Source organism: Egretta garzetta, unplaced genomic scaffold (genome assembly GCF_000687185.1).
Source record: "Egretta garzetta isolate BGI_Z169 unplaced genomic scaffold, ASM68718v1 scaffold403, whole genome shotgun sequence".
Lineage (NCBI taxonomy): Eukaryota > Metazoa > Chordata > Aves > Pelecaniformes > Ardeidae > Egretta > Egretta garzetta.
In genome coordinates, this window is record NW_009259240.1 from 5,979 (window position 1) to 24,624 (window position 18,646).

Consider the following 18,646-nt stretch of genomic DNA (forward strand, 5'->3'; position numbering starts at 1 on the left):
CTCTATATTGAGTGTGCCCTTAACCTAATTCCAATAAAAATGCATAAATTTCAGTTTGAATTAAATGGCCACCCCAGTAAGCGTGGTAGGTTATGCTTTTGGTAACAATTCAGGCACCAAAAAGCACTCACACAGGTGACAGTCATTTGTCAATCACCGATTCAAGCATTCCAACCTGCTGATTTGCTGACAACTATTTCACAATGTAACTGGTCTGGCTGCAGCTAGCTTAGCTCAAAGTAAATCACTTAACAAAACCTTCAAAGAAAACAAATCTTCAGGGATGTAAGAAGCTTACAGTATGTGGGCTTGGCAATTGTAATGCAATTTTTAGTAAGCAATCCGTTATGCTTAAAACAAAAAAAAAAAACCACCATAACTGCTATAAACTGTTACTCTTGATGATGATCTCATCAGGAAGAGTATTGATGGAATGGGTCATCAACCCTCAGAGGTGGTCTTTCCAAGCTATGTTAAAAGCATAATGACAAATGAAGTGGTGAAATTTTCACTAATAAATAGCAAAATACTAGCTTAGAGGCTGAAGAAAGACTTATAGAAACAAGTGTTATATTTACACAAAAATCCTTTTAAGAACTGCTATTTCTAAACTTTAATCCCTTCTCATTCTCCAACTTCTCAACTAAATATAGTAAACTGAGTCTGAATGCCTTGCTGCTTCTTTGAAAATTAAATCTCTCTATAAACAACAAGGATTTTTCCTGTCAAATAGAACCACAATACATTTTAAGCCATAATTTAAACAGTTTCTAAATCTTCAAAACATTCTATTATCAATGGAATTAGGCCAATTAGACTGCAACTATTTAACTTGTTTTCAAACTTACAGTCAAGCGATGGATTGTCAACAAGACAGGATGCTGTATTACTGCTTCAAAGGTTGATAAAGTAGTCTTAATCAATTCTTCTGATGCAGCTTGCCCTATTAGTAAAAATCATTGTACTTCTTTATAAAATGCAACAGGTATAATGCCTGCTTATAAAAGTACAGAAATATCATAAGTTACCTTACCTATTGCTCCATCCAAGTTTGTTTCTCCTGAATCTATCGATCTGATAAAATTCTACAGAAGAGGAGGCATTTATGTTAAAACACTTGAGAAAAATTAAGAAGCATAATCACTGAATAATTACAACATGAAATTCTTCAAGGGACTGTGTAAATACAAAATGCTAATGCACCTACACTAGGAAACATTGTCATAATAAGATATGAAAGACTGAATGCATTCATGATCTAGCTGTTATAATTGTGCAAGCCTGTAATGCAGCTGGACACTTAAATGTAGAGTACAGTAAGGAATATTACTCTGCCTAATGTCAGGAATGACAACATTTCCAGCTAAATAGATAGTAATTAAATGCCTTTATTGTTAACAGAAAACTGTAATTTCTAAGACGACTTTGAACTACCTTGAACATGGCTATGTTAACATAACTCACTAAAAAGACCAAAGACCCTCCGGAAAATGCAATTTTCTGTTATTTGTAACACCTTTTTGATCTCCATGCATACTACAGACACTATGGATACAGTTACACACAGAACAACATACAAAAATGCATAACCTGTTAAAAATCACCTAAATTAGTCAACATTTTGAGGAACAGGGAAAACAAAATATTAATAACCTCAGTTATGTAAATATTGTACATTGAGATCAATTATTCTTTTGCCTTTAAATCTTGATTTCACTCTTTTGCTTTCACTTCTATGCATAGCTGTTTATTTCATAGGGGATGCAAAAGACATGTTATTAACAATTGCTAAAGAAGGAAAAATTCTCAGCAGAATTGATCATATGTTCTTTTTTACCAATGCAGCATTTAATACACAGAGAATTTACCATGGATAAATATCTTTCTCATTTTCAATTTGCACACATACCTACTTATTTATATGATGTAAAGCATTAAGAAAATTATCCTTGTTTTATATTTCACTATCAATTAAAATTTTGTTATGATATATTAAATTGGCAGAAATGTCTATGGGTTATTTTTTTCTCAGTATGTAAGAAACATCTGAAGGATTCTTCTCTACTTAAAAATACAGTTAGAAACTAATTATATATTTCATAATTTAAATGCATCTCGGAGGCAGTAATAAAAAACAACTGCTTGTATAAAGAAAAGTTATTTTATCTTCCTGATATTTTGAAGAAAATTACTATTTATTACCTAATTAACTTCTTTGGGAAGAGAGTATTATTTCATTTGCTCATTTAAGACAGTTTCACACCTAACCATAGTCTCAAGACCAGTTTGGAAAAATCAATATAGTCGGTCCAAAAATTGTTCTGCCTACTAACATTTATTTCCTCAATTTTATATTAGAAACACAAGAAGGAGATGCATTTATACAAAAGAACAACTGTCTGGGGTTTTTTAAGCAACAGAGAGAAATGGTGCTTGTGTTCCATTACAGGTGCATCTGTGCTGTGCACAATGTGCTAGGAGCCTACCATTAGCTGTGCCTTTGGGGCAGAGCTTGTCCTCCATGTATTTCTATTCACAGCTGAAAACATGAAAGGACTGTCCCGACTCCCTCTCAGTTTCTTTGCACAACAGTACTGAAAATTACAATGATGATGGAAATAACTTCAAAGCAGCAAGCAAAAAAAATTCTCAATGAACAACAGTTACAGATCATTTCTTATTGTTAAGAGCAAGGTTTTTGAATAAATCAGAAAAAAAAACCAAAAACAAAACAAAAAATCCAAAAGCCTGAAGGACTGACTTGCTAAAGTCTTAGAGGCCTCAATAATAGCACAGTACGTTGAAAAAATACAGGCTGGTGACCAAATGTCCTTTTATAGATGTTAACACAAATGTTGCTAAACACAAAATTCCAGAGTAGACTGGTCCCTGGTAGAATGGATAGTAACTCTTCCAGAAGTAACTACATTAGTCATATCATAACACGGTTCTATAAAATGGATTCAAACTTGATATTCACTTTTCAGATATACTACTTCCCCTCCCATTTTCACAAGTAAATTGAAATAGTATACGTAAGGTCCTGAGTTGCCTTGTTCAATGGTGACAGAAGGACAAGATGCAGGAAATATTCAGTAAAGTAATCTTCTCCTCCTTGATCTGAGAGGAAAGCTGTGCTAGTATAACTAGCCTGACTTCCTCAGTCAGTAGTTCAAGCAAGCTGGAGTAACATCAAAAGAAAACTTACATTGTACCTGGTCTGCTGTACCTATATGGTTGACAGAAGAATCTCACCTTGCAGAAGGTTGATCCAAAGCCATTAATAAATCTACTGCCTAGTTACAAATGCTTCAAAGAGATAAAAGGCTTTGTAATTCAACATCTAGATTTTTAAAATTTTTTTTTTCATTCTAATGCTAATTTTTATACAAATATTTTAGTAGACCTAAATTAAACCCACATTTTCTTGGAATCAATAGTCAAAGGACAAAACAGAAGGGAATCTCCACAGTAAACTTTAACCTAGCTGTTTACAGAATCATAGAATTGTTTAACCTTTAAGATCACGATTTGATCTTGACCAAGTTTGTGGTGAAGCATTTCTTCATGCTATTGTGGAAGTAATTACCTAGTTGTCATTTATGAACCCATGTACTTATAAGTATTTGCTTAACTCTGATACGAACTTTAGTATATGCTTTTTTCTCAGTTAGCAGAAACAACTTTTATCATATGAGGAAATTACATTACAACAGTACTAATTCATTTTTGCTATACTATCCTATGACACAGTTAAAAAGATCATTTGCTATTGCTGCTGTCATAAATAGACTGTAGATGTTAACATGAGACAAATATCTTAGCTCTGTAGCTTACAATACTCAGCTTTTCATCAACTAAATGTGTAAAGTGTAAAAGTACTGACAAGAAGAAAAAGGAAAGAATACCTTAAATATAGATTAGGTTATCATTTCTCTTTTATTTCTACTCATAAAATACTAGCGTGAAATTTAAGAAAGAACTTTCTGTGTAATTTAGAGCTAAACTTCTCTACTCTGAAATGAAGTATGCAAGAAATTCTCAGTTTATCAGACATGCAGAATTTCACTGTATTTGAACACAGGATAGCATATTTGCCCTTTGACCCTATATATATACACACACAGAGTTTTTAATATAATCAAAGCTTAAATTTTATATTCAGAACAAATTTCTCTCCCCAGTTTATAAATTTAATGTAATTTTATTACATTAAATGTAATTTTATTATATTAAAATAATTCAAAAAAAGTTATGCATATGTATATCTGGTAAACAAGATTTAACTTAGATTATTATACTCACAAGTAAGGTCCCATAGTTGAAAAGAAACTCCTCTGTGACTATCTGGGGACGAAATACCTATTTGAATTCAGCAAAAGTTGAAAAAATTACATTAATTGCATATCTTATGACCAGAAAAAGTAAAGCATGTATTTCACAGCCATGTTAAAAAAAAAGAGGATAAAATATATATTTGCTTCTATAATTGGAGTTGTTTTACAATGTGCAAAAATAAGGCTTACAGTTTTACTGTTGTCTGGAATACTCATTAACATATCTACACATTAATAGAAGTCTTATCTTAACCATTCTGACCATGATCAGCAGAAATTAGATTTTGGGGAAACTGCTAGAGTTTTTCCTTTGTTTAACAATTTTTGGGGGGGAAAAAAAAAAAGAAAAATCTACCGGGGATGTCACAAGATGAAGCACTACAGGCATCATGGGAAGGCACATCTTCAGCTGTTTGGCCTGAACTGTTGATGGGTGTTTACGTCCAGAGACATTAGTTAAGGCAGTGAGAATGTCACCTACAGAAAACAACATAACATTTCAGACTGATCTAACATAATTCCTTTACTAAACAACAGCAAACAACATATAAAACATGTCTGTTCCAGCACCCTCTGTTCAACCCCATGTTCTCCCTCCTGCTCAAAGTACTGTTCACGTGACTGCATGATAAATCAGGCTGATCCAGCACTTTTCTTTCCTAGCTCAATGTTCAGCCAGGCCAAATTCCTGCTCTGGCTACAGGGACAGACGCGCAAATTTGACCTCTGGCAAAATGGTGAGGACAGAAACACAAGGCAGGTGTAGATGCAAAGATGAAATTACCTCTCTTGTGAAGGTGGACTTAATACTGGCTTTAGGTGGCTAAATATGCATGGAATTATACCCTTGAAATTCAGTGGATGCAATTCTATTTCCAGTGAAATAAAAAGAAAAATTCTCATGACTACCAGTTGACCAAGAGCTGAATTCACCATGCTTAGTAGGTGACATAATGCTTGAGCAGTATGTTTTTCCTGCATCATAGTACCACTGGAAGAAAGGAAGAAACATCCCCCTTGCCTCCCTCCAACCTCTTTCAAAAGATCCCTCCACCAGCCATGCACACACACCCTTGTACACAAGTTTAACAATGACGCAAGTGACCTAAAGCAACAGAAATTCTCACGTTCTTATAAAGGAGGTAGCAGCAGGTCAATGAGAGAACTTAGTTGCCTCCATAACAAACCTCAGCCACAATAATAAGGGAACAAAATTTTAATTGCAATAGTGAAAATTATATTACAAACTTCAGGAGAGACATCTAAAAATCAAGGAACGTTATGCTAAATTTATATTAACTTCTGTCTCAGAAAAGCAAGGCCCCTTGTGCATGGGATAAAGAACAGAAGCAGCAGGAGAAAAGTCATGGCTCATATGCAAAGAAGGAAAATTCTGTCCCTATAGCCTTAAAATATTAAAAGCCAAATCCTTTCTTGAAAGAACACTTATTACATTTTTTTCTCTAATGAGAGCGCTGCCCAAAATTCTTAAAGGGAAATCACATAGACATTAAACAAAAAAAGGACAGGATTCAGTATTTGATACAATTTTCATGCCAGAAAAGGCCCTTCCTTTCAGGGTAAGTCACAGAGTTTATTCATGTTGAATAATACCAATGCTTTTCTTCTGCTCCCATGGAGTTCAATTTTCAACATAAGCAGAAATGACAAAGCCTGGCACTGAAGTAAGTTGTAAAAATACCTAGCCTTAAAGATTTGACTTGTTCTATAATATGCTGCTCAAGAAAAAGAAAGCGTTGCCTAAAACTCTCTAAATACATAAACCAAAACAGTTTCTCATCAACACATTTTTGTTTTGAATTACAGTACTGTAATTCAACAAGACCTCTCTGTGGTTAGCAACAAATAATTTCCTCAACAATCTACTCTCCTTCTATGTTTTAAGACCTATATAATCATCACATTTGCAAATTTTGCAGTTGATACACAGATAGATATGGTTACTTAAATTTTTAGCAGGATCTAAGCAATTTAGATCTACTTCCTAGAAATAGGTTAAATATTACAAATGCAGACATAAAATTAGTTTCTTACCTACAACTGAAAGCTTTTAAAATTATCCACAAGATTAACAATTTATTTCATTTGTTTAAATGTATCTTTAAGCCCAATTTCTACAATTTGTTAATCTATTTGGTTTATAGCTACATCTGGTGGAAGAAGATGGAATCAGTAAGCAGCTTACATAAATGCATATTAAAAAAGCCAGCCAGCTAGGATTAATTCTACATCAACAGTTAAACTGCTTTTAACTGTTCCACTTTGCAAATCTGGTTATTTTTCTTAGAAGCCCATAGCTTTACCTCCCCAAGCACAACATGTTCCTTTGTCATTCTCACAGCAATAAGAAGAAAAAGCCTTCTGACAAACGTGGGCAAATATGAACAGATAGCTTTATCATACTAAAAACAATCAACACACAAATCTAGCTCGGAAAGGAAAACAAGGTGTAAAAATTATGCTTGATATATCACTTGTCAACAATGCATTGAAATTGTACATCAGCAGTAAAAAAACCACAGCAGAATATATGTTAAAGCAATTGATATACTACGTATTATAAAGACGGTAACTATATATTTGATGTATAGTACTTCCAGGTTTTGAGGAAATATCGGGGCCTACTATATTAGTTACATATAGTACATACAGACAGCACGAGGTGAATTTCTGCCTCAAACATTTATAGTCTGAGACTTCCAAATCCTGAAATACAGCCAATATGCAAACACGATATTTATTTAGAAAAAAAAAGATCAGGTATTTGCACCAAGGCAAAAATTTGCATTGCCATAGGAAGTAAAGTTTCTTTTAAAAGAGCAGCTTGACATTTTGGTCTACTGACCTTTGCAGTGCTACCATTTCATTTTCAATATTCTAGCGACAATGTAGAGAAGATGAAAAATAAATCAGGTATCATCTCATCAGAAAATATTTTATAAGAAAAATGTTTTATAATGTAATGACAAAGCATATGCAACCAGGGTTGGTTGGGTTTGCTCCCTTTCTTTTCTTGAATACTCACAGCATTTCCTTCCTTGTCTTCCTATTTAGCTTTCTTACTCTATTCTGCAGGAGATCTCACCCACCAGAAGTTTTAATAAGAATTTTAATGATGATTCTCACTGGTCATCTCTCATTTTCTCCTTCCTTCCTGTCTCCTTCTTCCTCCCTTCTCTCTCTTTCCTTCCCTTCCTCCTCCCCCTCTCTTCCTCTATCCCTTCTCCCTCTCCACTCTTCCCTCCACTCAGGTCCTTCAGTTTTCCTCCCCCTCCCTCCTCTTTCCTCCCTTTTCTTCCTACCCTCCTCTCCCCCCTCCTCCCACTTCCCTTCCTCCTTCTTCCCTTTCTTCCCTTCTTTCCCTTCTTCCTTCACTTGCTCCTAGTTAACTTGTTCAACTAAAAACCTCATCTTTCCTCATATAACATACAGCACAGCTTTTTCCAGGAAAGACAATCCCACCATTCTTACTCATCTAAGGTAATTTCTGTGACATTTCTCTTATTCGGTATCAACCCTATGTTCAAGTCACACCAACAGATCCTCCAATTTTACAAGGTTTTATCTACTGCTTTTGTACAAATGGCCAAAATTCTCATCGTGTTTCATGACCTCCTCTTGACTGAATCCCCAGACTCTCACACTAATTTCTTTCTACTCCAGTTTCTACTCTGGTTGCCCAATGAGTCCAAATTATGCACTGCAATTTGCAGGTCTTGCCCTATTCGCACGCATGCCTTTCACTGTTCCTTCTGCAAGTCCCCTCTTGCCCAGTACCTCATCCCACTATGACAAGTTTTGAGCATATTCAGTGATGACAGGACTTTAGCTGCAATACTGAAGAAAATTTCTGTTTGAACATATATGAACAGCACAAAGTTCAAAGTAGCTTTTTATCTTTCCAAAGGCTCAAATACTATTGAAATTTCAGCAGATAGTCACAAAATTGTCCAAATATATATCCTCAGCATAAAAACTACTTCACTGAAACTTCAAGACTTTATTCCTAAGTATAAGGGATGGGCTGAGGTAGCACTGATATCCTCTCAGAGAAAATCTTTCCATCTTTGCTTATGCATGAGTAAATCAGTTTCAGACATCTAGAACAACTGAAGTATCTAGGCTGAATTTTTCAAGAAAAATTGCCTGAAGCAAATACTTAACATATATAAGTTTCAGTGTAACACGTACTCAGAGATATGCCCGTTGCACGTCTCCTAGCTCTGTGCTTTATGAGGCAAATTTGCGCTTAGGTTTTTCAATGTTTGGAATATCTTTAGAACATTGATAAAACCTCCTGTACATTTGGGCCTCATTCCTGACTGAGTTGATGGGGATTACCATTCAGCAAATACAAAACATTAATATAGGAAACGATGGTTTCCAATACAAAATATCTGATCATGACATAATTAAAAAAATTCATGAAGCTGGTATCATGCAAACTTTATGTAATCAAACAATACACCTGTATATGTAAGGAGATACTTATTTCCAGGGGGAATAAACAAAGGTAAGATTTCTTCAGTTAACCAACTGAATTTACCTAGAATTCCTGGCAGCTCCCGCACAATGTGATAGATGAGAAGATCCAGGCATTTTGACAGGTATTCACTGCCACCTTGCTGCTCTTTTCCTGGTGTGGTCTTTCTGCTGTCTCTTTCAATATACATCACGAGTCTACATTTAAGCAAGTGCAAAACATTACCTCTCATAACAAAAAAATGACACTCTATCTCAAAAATACTACTGAACCAGACATTTCTAGTATCTGTGGTTACAATCAAGATGATACATTAGTTTTGGCTCTATAATTTTGATGAAATTTTAGACTTTCCCTTTCAAATAAATCCATTTTAAAAATAACACAATTGACTGTGTCAAGGAACAAGAGGAAAGAAACCTTTAAGCTACTGTAAGTAAGCACAACTCTACTAGTTTAAATTAATATATGATGCTAACATAAGGAGTGAATCCCTCTGAAGACTTAAGAGACTAATTTTAAATCCATTTTATTTTGAAATATATGACCAATATGCACAATATGAGCAAAAGACTAAAGACATTAATTTTCAACATGTAAGAATTCCTAAAGCATGAATAATTTAAGTCAATGTAACAAGAGATCAATCTTTCAGTCAAGAAAAATCATACGACATAAATCATACTACAGCCTATCAAAATGTTAGCACTAGTCAGAATGGCCATATTGAAAGAGATGAAAGTCCAAACTAGCCTTACATCCTTTCTCTAGAAATCTGGTGCTCAAGATTTCTAAAGACAAACTCAATGCTTATATTCTGACTGATAAGTGCCATGTAGATATGCTGTTCTTCAGAATGACAATTCTCATGGCAAACTATTGCAACTGATTTGTTAGCCATTGGCTAACTCACAAAAGATTGCTTTAATAATACACCTGTAACAGAATGCTTCAGGCAGTATTTTAAAATGCTCATTTGAATAGACAGAAGGGCCAGACTTCCCTTTAGGGGCATAATATTGACATCTTTGTTTCACATTTGAACCCCCTGGGGTCTCTGCAAACAGACACCAGTCACTGGAGAGTGAAATCCATGCTCTGGATTTTAAAAATGTATTACAGTATTATCTTTTTTTTCTTTTTAATACCCTTCTTGTAATCAATGCTCTTTTCTAGAAGTGTGAAAATAACTTATTTATGTAAACTGCTTTAAGTACACAACAAAAGTGCAGGACTCACGAACAAAATTTTATACTAGGAGGTTTGTATTTCCATCAAAAAAACAATTTACTCAATGAAATAAAAACTTTCTAAGAATGCATTTTGGAAGATTAAACCTCTAAACAGTGCATTATTGTTATGGAATAATACAACTCACCTTATCCTTCCTCAACTGTGCTACAGAGACAAAGATAGAGATAACTCAAAAGACCCATTCAGTAACTACCTTTCACCTTTGCAACACATTCAGCTGCACTTGCCAGAGACTGTGGGGACATGTTTTATTTTTCTTGCAATCTCTGGAAACTGTATTAAATTTCAAGGAATTTTTGTCTGGTAGAAGAGAACTACTTAAAAATCTGACATTATGCTTCAAAAAGAATTTTCCTTAAAAAAAGCTTTAAGGTTTTTTTAATATAAAAAAGTGAATGTTTTAAATTAAAACAGTATAAAGCCCTCTAACCTTTCCAAACAACCAAGTAATTTTTACTCAAAAACTGTTTAACTTTGAACAAAAACATGACAAAAGATCAGAGTTTGTATGGATTTTTTTCTTTAAGAAAACACTCCTATGATTTAACAATCATCTGATTCTATATAGAAATATGTTTAGATTTGTGTAAGTTTTACTTCAAATAGGCTGAATAGACTTCAACATGAGTGCTTTTATTGCTGGGGGGGGAAGGGGGTTAATTTTTTAAAAGCATGTTCTATTATTTAATTCCATTTGAGAAGCACACAAAGTCTGCTCACTTATTCTGAGAGGAAAAATACAAAGTTTACGTAAACTCATGAGCTGTCTCTTTTTTTGTTTTCTGTCCCATCACAGAATTGTCTTTCACATAAAGATTTTCTAAAAATATGGACAACTATTTTTTCTCTGATAGTACTGTTCAACTAAACATTGTCTTGAGAAAATTGTACAGATCCATATATAGGCAGGAAAGCTTTAGTATCTCTATTTTCCCTCAACAAATTCCCCATTTATATATGGAACAATTAATCAGTTACTTTTATTCCCTGAAGAATCTCAGTGTTCTGTCCAATGGGCAAAACTAGGCCTAAGGGAATACATTTATTCAATTCATATAATGCACGTTTGTCTTGCACTCAACAATACATGAAAAAAATACATAAGTGTTACCATGAAGAAGTTAAATATGATGAGGAATAAACCACTGCCTATGAAGCCAGGTTAGATTAAAAAAAATTTCTTCAAGTATCTGTATTGCATGATATGGCCATCAGCGATCTTTTACACAAAAAAGCACAACAACCCAAGTTTTCTGAGAAAAGATGTGAAGAGTGGAGCAAAAAGGAGAACTGCAGAGAGTAAACAGTCCTGAGTAACAGGAATAGGAATGAGATCTACTACTTTAAAAGTATGAGAACTGTTCACTTATAAAGATGATCAACATGAAAAAGAGAAGACAGTCAAAATTCAGAAGACTAAGCAGAGATGTGCTAACACACGGTCTTCAAATATACTGAAGTCACTGTAAAAGGAAAGGAGCCTAAATTGTTTTCTGTTTTCTGTGCTGAACCTGTAGAATTGAAATTTCAATGAGAAAACAACAAGAATTTTTGAGTGTTAGGAATAGCTAACAATTAGAACAGCTATGAAAAACAGGTCACGCAATACCCACCAATCATTAAAAAATATTTCTCAGGCATAACAGACCTTGCCTGGATCAGAAGGGTAGACCCTGCAACCCCTTGAGGTCTCTCTGGGAACTGTTTTCTAAAATTCATTCATTCATTCCCTTCTATCAGTGACATTAGAACCGTTTTCTAAAATTCATTCATTCATTCATTCCCTTCTATCAGTGACATTTACTCTCAACATCCTTCAAATCAGCTTTAGATTTAGTTTCAGCTGCAACTTTACCAGCATCTCAACAGGGGGAAAAATGCACGCGGCCGTCAGATGACTGAACCTAAAAGTCGGAGGTCTCTCACTAGCAATCTTCTCCCTGGTTCTCCCTTCAGTTCACTAAGTTCACAAGGAATGACAGACCTCCAAGAAACTCAAGAATGTCTTGCATGCTCTGAGGACATATACTGTCCATTTACCCCGACAATTCAAGGACCTGCTTTCAGTCAACCTCTGCTAACAGAAAATTTCCATGTTTTCCCATTGACTGAGCACCAAAATTTTCTGTTCTTTTTCTCACTATTTTTCTCAGCCAATCTTAGACATATAAGGCCAACAGGCTATGCTAGATGTGAGATTGTAATAGGTCTCCAGGTAAAGCTTTTCCTTTGAGGGCATATACAAGATCTGAAAATTTTAAAAATATGGGAGGTGGGGACAGATAATAGTGAAAGATTTTGCTCAAAAGTTATGCTTTTGTGCATAGTTAGGGTTTTGCAGACTGTGAAAGTCTATCAGGAATACTACCCTATCTTTCCACAAGTGTCCACCTCTGCAGACAGTAGAAAAAGAGGTTTAAATAAATTCTTTAGGGAAGAAGTTCCATCTCCAAGGCAGTCTCTGTTCACCTAGGAAATTCTCTGAAACCATTCAGATCCAGAAAGAACAATTCAGTGAGACTAATCCCCTCAATTAACAGGTAGGCTGCTATTGCAAATCACAGAGAAAACAAGGAGACTAGAAAACTCAGGGTGATTAGCACAATAAATGAACTTGCATATTGTAAGCAAACAAGTGCTATTTCAGCCTAAAAGGTCTCATATCTTCTCTAGCTGTATTGCATGTGGAAGAACAAAAGATATGTAATGGACTACCATGAGACAGGTAGAAAAAAGAATAACAGATGACATGTATCAATGTTGTGTGAGAAAAAATTCACTTCAAAATTACATTTGATATTACATATAAATGCTTTTCATCCACAGATCTCAAAATCTCTAAGTACTTTGGAAAGTCCTAGTGGAATTTCCTCGGTGACATCCGTTGTCAAGCTCTTGAATTACACAATCCCACCACAACTAGTTTCATAATTTAAAAATATGCCACAACAGATTCAGAGAATTTGGGGTTTTTAAAAAAAAAAAAAAATAAAAAAATCACAAAAATCTCTGCAAAGGTCTGTATAATTTTGATGACTAAACTAATCAAAAGCCTTTTCCAATGCCAAACTGAACAATATTTAACTTGAAGCTGTAAAGATATATGCAGTGTTGCCATGGAAGTTATTACTCTTTTATCCTCTGCATCATATCCTTTAACTAACGCACACTGAAAAAGGCCTTATATTGATTATTTTATAATCTAAAGCAATACAAATCCTGTTATAGACATTAGCTGCAACTGCTAAATACAAATCAGTAGGTAGAAATTATGCACATTTTACTACATACTCTTTGTATTTCTCAAATCAAACACCTTCATAAAGAGATTTGAGTATATCAAACATTTTCAATAGTTATCCAACTGATTACTGCTTACTGCACTAGCAATTTTGAATTTATTAGTCTTAATTTTGAAGTAACTTTTCTGCCACAGAACTGGAGACATTTAACTAAAATACACCAATAGGAATTCAACAGTATAAATCAAAGAATATCCATTATCTCTACTGGGCTTAATAAAATTCTTCCAGAGTTCAGAATATTATGAAAGTAGCTGCTTCCACATATAATGGGTCATTTCATCCTACTGTAGCCATCTTACTTTTTGGATGTAAGAGAAAGGTTTTAGTCTAGATGATCTACCCTGTCAAGAGATACACTGTTCCCTGAAGAACAATTATGAAGAAAACATAACAAATTAAGAAAAATAGTTTATCAGATCAATAAAGCTGCTATAAGCCTTGCCTACTGTTTTACCTAATGTGTTATATTATGTATTAGTCCCTAATTGGCTCTGTCTGGAGCATAACAATACAACAGCAAGATAAAGCCAAAATTCACAATACAAAATAACATCCCAAATTCACCATACACTCTCTTCAGAAAGGCTGCTCATTTGAAAACATTATAAATAAAGAGATCAAATTGTCAATAAAAATTTTTAAAGTTCTTCTCCTTCACATAATACCTTAGGTATAATGAAACAAATAGTAACTGTCAGTACAGGATTTCTGCCGGACATTCTTCCAGACACACAGCTCAGTCCTATGTGCTATAAAAAGCACATGAATAACAGTAGTCATCAAAAATGTAATCATTCAAAAAGTCACTTACAAATCAGTAGAGAAATCTTTCAATAACCAGAAGAGATCACCTGATAAAACATTTCTGGTAGTATAAAAAGATACACATGAAAAAGAAACTTGGATTCAGCACTTATTTTCTATGATCTACAAAAATAGGGATATGTACAGATTTGTAAGTGCGGGGAGGGTTATATAATGACAGCGCCCCACAAGATGTCCTCTCACAATGGCATAATGGTATAACTCACTTGCTCCTTCCAAGCCAGCCTTTTAGCTCCAATGCGTATGTTTTATTTCTTCTCAAACATCAATAAAAGATATGAAGTTGTATTTGCTGTAAATGTAGTTTGATTTACAGCTACCCACACGCCTCATCCTTTTTTGCTTTCAGTTCCAAACCTGCTTTATTTCAATATAAAAACTGGGTTTACACTACATTTTGCTGTTCTTCATAATGAACAGTAGAAGATATAAGTCCCAAATAAAATTTCTTCCATCTTACCTCTCCAATCACCCCCAAAATGTGGTGACAATTTACATTTTAACAGAGTCTAATTTCCTGTTGTCTGATATGGGAATGTTTTTGTGCCACCAGAAGACACAAAAATTCAAATAACTATTCCAATGTGAGTCTAATGTAATTTTAGAGAAGTCATTTCCTGCAAAGTATTTTAAAACATAGAAAAAAAAAATATTCCATATAAAAGTCACAGAAATTCAGTGATCATTATAGAAATCACTCCAACACCACATGTAGCCAAGAAATATTATTCTACCTTGCATGTGCCTATACTGTAAAGACTATGGATTATACCACACCTCAAGATAAGGTACATGACAAGACCTTTTTATTTTGCTTTCCCACCGTAGCAACAACTCACTTTTGCAGTAGTTGCTACCCAAAGCAAAATCTGCTCATTGCTAATGGTCACTGGGTCCACAAGTTACTTTAAAAGACAGACTCTCCCTGTGAGACCGTGGTTTCCCCTTGGGAGTTATCATCACCTGATGACCCCAGACAAAAGAGAAAATACTTTTCTTGACATACTCATTAATAAAAGGATTTACATTACACAGAAATAGTTCACTCCTAAAACACTGGCTCAAGAATACCACACTTTTTAACTTATTTCAGGTATGACTTTGAAAATAAATACTAAAACTCCAATTATCTTCCATTATTACCTTACCTTGCTTGACAACTGAGTAGCAACATCTCCCTGTTATTAATTAAAACTTGTAGCAGGACCAGAAAGGCTTTTGCTCGAATAAAAGTTGAAGGACTTTCAAGTAAACGAGTAATTGTAGTCACAAAATCCTTGGTGGAAAAAAAACACCAATACATTAATATTATTTTATGGAAAAAGGTTACTTGCACTGTATTTTAACATTGTGTACATTTAAAATTTGCTCATTTTCATGTGCATTCTGTATTAGTAAGGTACTTTTCATGTCACTCAGAAAAAAAAACAACCAACCACATAAAACACCACTAAATAAATTCTGTCAAAGACAGATTAGCCCAGTGCAAAGCTGCTTTGCACATCTCAAGAACTGCAACAAGTAAACACTATCTAATGTACTATGTCCACAAATTAAGGATAAATGTAGGATATTTTAATATATTTATTTTAAAAGAACACTGAAGGATTTTCAAAATACATAAATATTTCAGCACAAATATGACTAAATGTTTACCTATTAATTCCCATATATGCAGGAAGATTAAGAATACCACTGTTTTTGGACACAACCATGTCTACATCAGACTCTAAATTAACCACAGATGCTCTAAATAGACAGTAAAACTTTCTACCTTCTCTGATTGTACTTATCTAAACTAATTTTATTTTGGGTTCATGAAGTGAAGAACACCTTTTCAAGGAACAACCCAAATTAGGACTTGGAAAGAAAGAAAAAGGATAGACGGCAAGCATTAAGGAGTCATGACTTTCCTAATCCATTGACCATTTTCCATTCCTATGATAAGTCAATGTGTAAGATGTTAAAGATCTTTGCTAACTCCTTCCTTCCTGTAAATCCAAATGCAAGAATAATTTGAAAAGTTTAACAAGGATAGTGAGAAATAAAGAACAATCACAAAATATTTCCCTTCGTAAGTTTAACAGTGGTTAGCTGACTGGATTCTGAAATCACAGCTTTCTTCTTTTTCTCTTGCTCTCTGTTTTGCCACGTATATTGAAAGGATTTTCTTCTCTAGTTTCTGGAATCTGGCCTGACATGTGGAAAGATGTGAGATTCATGTGCTCTGCCTCAGCTTCCAAGGGAATAAAGCTGAGAATCAGTGGAAGGAAAAAAGAGCTCCCATATTATGAGTAACAGAATTAGGTATTACGAGTTGTAAAAAGCATAAGATGGGGATCATTTATGCTCTGTCCGACAATATTTGTAACTACTGGAAAATCAAAGTAGAAAACAGGGGGGAAAAAAAGGCAAAAAACATATGGAGTATCCTCTACCTCTGAGGAATAAACACATCTGCTACTCATCTGTACTCTTCATCTATGAAGACCAACTGGGCTATGGGCTAGCTGGTAAAAAAAATAAATAAATTAAAAAATCCATCTTTAAAAATGACCTTGCTGGCAGCAGCAATGGTATTTTTGGATCAGCTCTTGATTAGAAACGCCTTGTTCTGAAAACACAAATCCTGCTTCAAATTGCTCTCAAAAAAAGAAAAAAAAAAAAACAGAACTAAAGACTAAGCCAGAATTTACAAACTGAATCAATCGGCTCTATTCAGGAATTAGACTGAGCACAAATGGCCTCATGAACAGAAACTACCTTCAAACATTTGAGATGGATTCTCAAGGGAGTGACACTACAGAATAAAGAGGTGTGTAGTGTGTGCATGCATGTTGCATACAAACTTTTAAATGTGCATCACAGCAGGATTTTACATACCAATCATTATTCAAATTCCCTTCTTTGCTGACAGAATAACTGAAAAGCAACTTCATTGTCATAAAAATGAAAATCAATACTGAATGTAATTTATTAGAGACAGTCTTTGCAACAATTAACTATACCTCTTTACAGAGACTGGAAAAAGTACAGGAGTGTAAGAGATGGCCAACAATCAGATTCTACACTGATACCATTTTACCACTGTTTTCAAAAGCTGCCAGCATAGACAGTAACTACAGAACTCCCAGAAAAACAAACTGTTATTAATTATTTGATAATTGTTTTGTTGTATTTCTGTAATTTACTTCATAAACAGAAGAGTTCCTCAGTCTTGTGGTTAATAAGCATAAGCTGTGTGAAGTTTACTGCTTTAAACACTTCAATAGCTCGTGGAGCATGACTTGTAGCTCCTCCCGTAGCAGCAAAGTTCTTGAATCACAGTCTACTGTTGGAAAGGTTGAAATTTTAATCAAGTGGGGTTTTGTGGGAGTTTGGGGTTTTTTTAGGAAATTTCTCATAACCACCAAAAAAAGTTTTTACATTAAGATATTCCATAAAGCCTCAGATTTAGTGAAAGAATACATCTAATGCAACACTGCCTGTTAACAAAAATGGACCTGATAGACCAAGCACAGGGACACCATGACAAAGACACATGCAACTACAAGGCAAAGCACATCTGACTATTTTCAGTCCTCACGCCCTGGAAAGCAAGAATATTTCAATGTTACATTGGGGATTACCATGGGTTAAGACAACACTGTCAATTAAAATCAGTTATATCAGACTTATCTGGGAATGTTCTAATAATCTGGCTTAAGAAATAAATGTGACATCTTGGAATTTGTTTTTCTGGCTGGTCTGAGACTGAAAAAAAGCAACAGTGTATCCAAAGAAAATCTGAAGCACATCTTTGCTGACCTGCAGAACTCAATAGAACAGAAAAGCCAAAAATTGCTGAAATACCTTCTAATACATTAATTATTAATCGTTTCACTGTTATATTGTTCTTCCCTCCCCTGCAACCGTTTGATGTATCCATGGAGACTCTGCAGGGTAAGGCCACTCTTTTCATTGCAAGTGAACACACTATTGACTTCAACAAGATCATGATTTTATATTGGATACTCTTAGTAATACTGCAAAGCAAGTTTAAAACAAATCACAAAAAGCAATGATGTTTTCAAATTGGCTACACAAGGGAAAAATAGATCACTATATCACTGTACAGGAACTGAAGTTGTGATAGCAATCATTTATTGTATTGCTATGTATTTTCAAATTCCCTTTCTATGCATTGCAAATGCCTCCATAATGTTGTATATTAACAGTTACAAAGATTTTGTTAAAGACATTTATATTTTTTTATTAATCCATACTAATATTAACAAAACCATCAGCATCAGAGGTAGCTATGGTAGCTATTGTCCACATTCACGTAAAAGACAAAAAATTGAAAAAAGTAACTGAAATATGAGGACAACATTTATAATGCATTTATACTGCTTTTTTTCAGTGCCATAATTGGATATGAC

At 34.3% G+C, this 18,646-nt stretch overlaps 1 protein-coding gene across 1 annotated transcript in view; it reads right to left on the bottom strand.

Annotated features, from left to right (window-relative positions):
- Positions 1 to 848: 848 nt before the first annotated feature.
- ULK4 (unc-51 like kinase 4) overlaps positions 849 to 18,646 on the bottom strand; it is a gene marked incomplete at its 3' end in the record, with an annotated part of 82,742 nt that continues 64,944 nt past the window's right edge. Inside the window, exons 22-27 of the mRNA XM_009635998.1 lie at positions 15,374 to 15,501; positions 8,905 to 9,038; positions 4,693 to 4,814; positions 4,306 to 4,362; positions 1,034 to 1,085; positions 849 to 943 (exon numbers count right to left, since the gene is read on the bottom strand). Coding sequence (XP_009634293.1) covers positions 849 to 943; positions 1,034 to 1,085; positions 4,306 to 4,362; positions 4,693 to 4,814; positions 8,905 to 9,038; positions 15,374 to 15,501 — 588 coding nt within the window. The remainder of the gene's footprint in view (positions 944 to 1,033; positions 1,086 to 4,305; positions 4,363 to 4,692; positions 4,815 to 8,904; positions 9,039 to 15,373; positions 15,502 to 18,646) is intronic.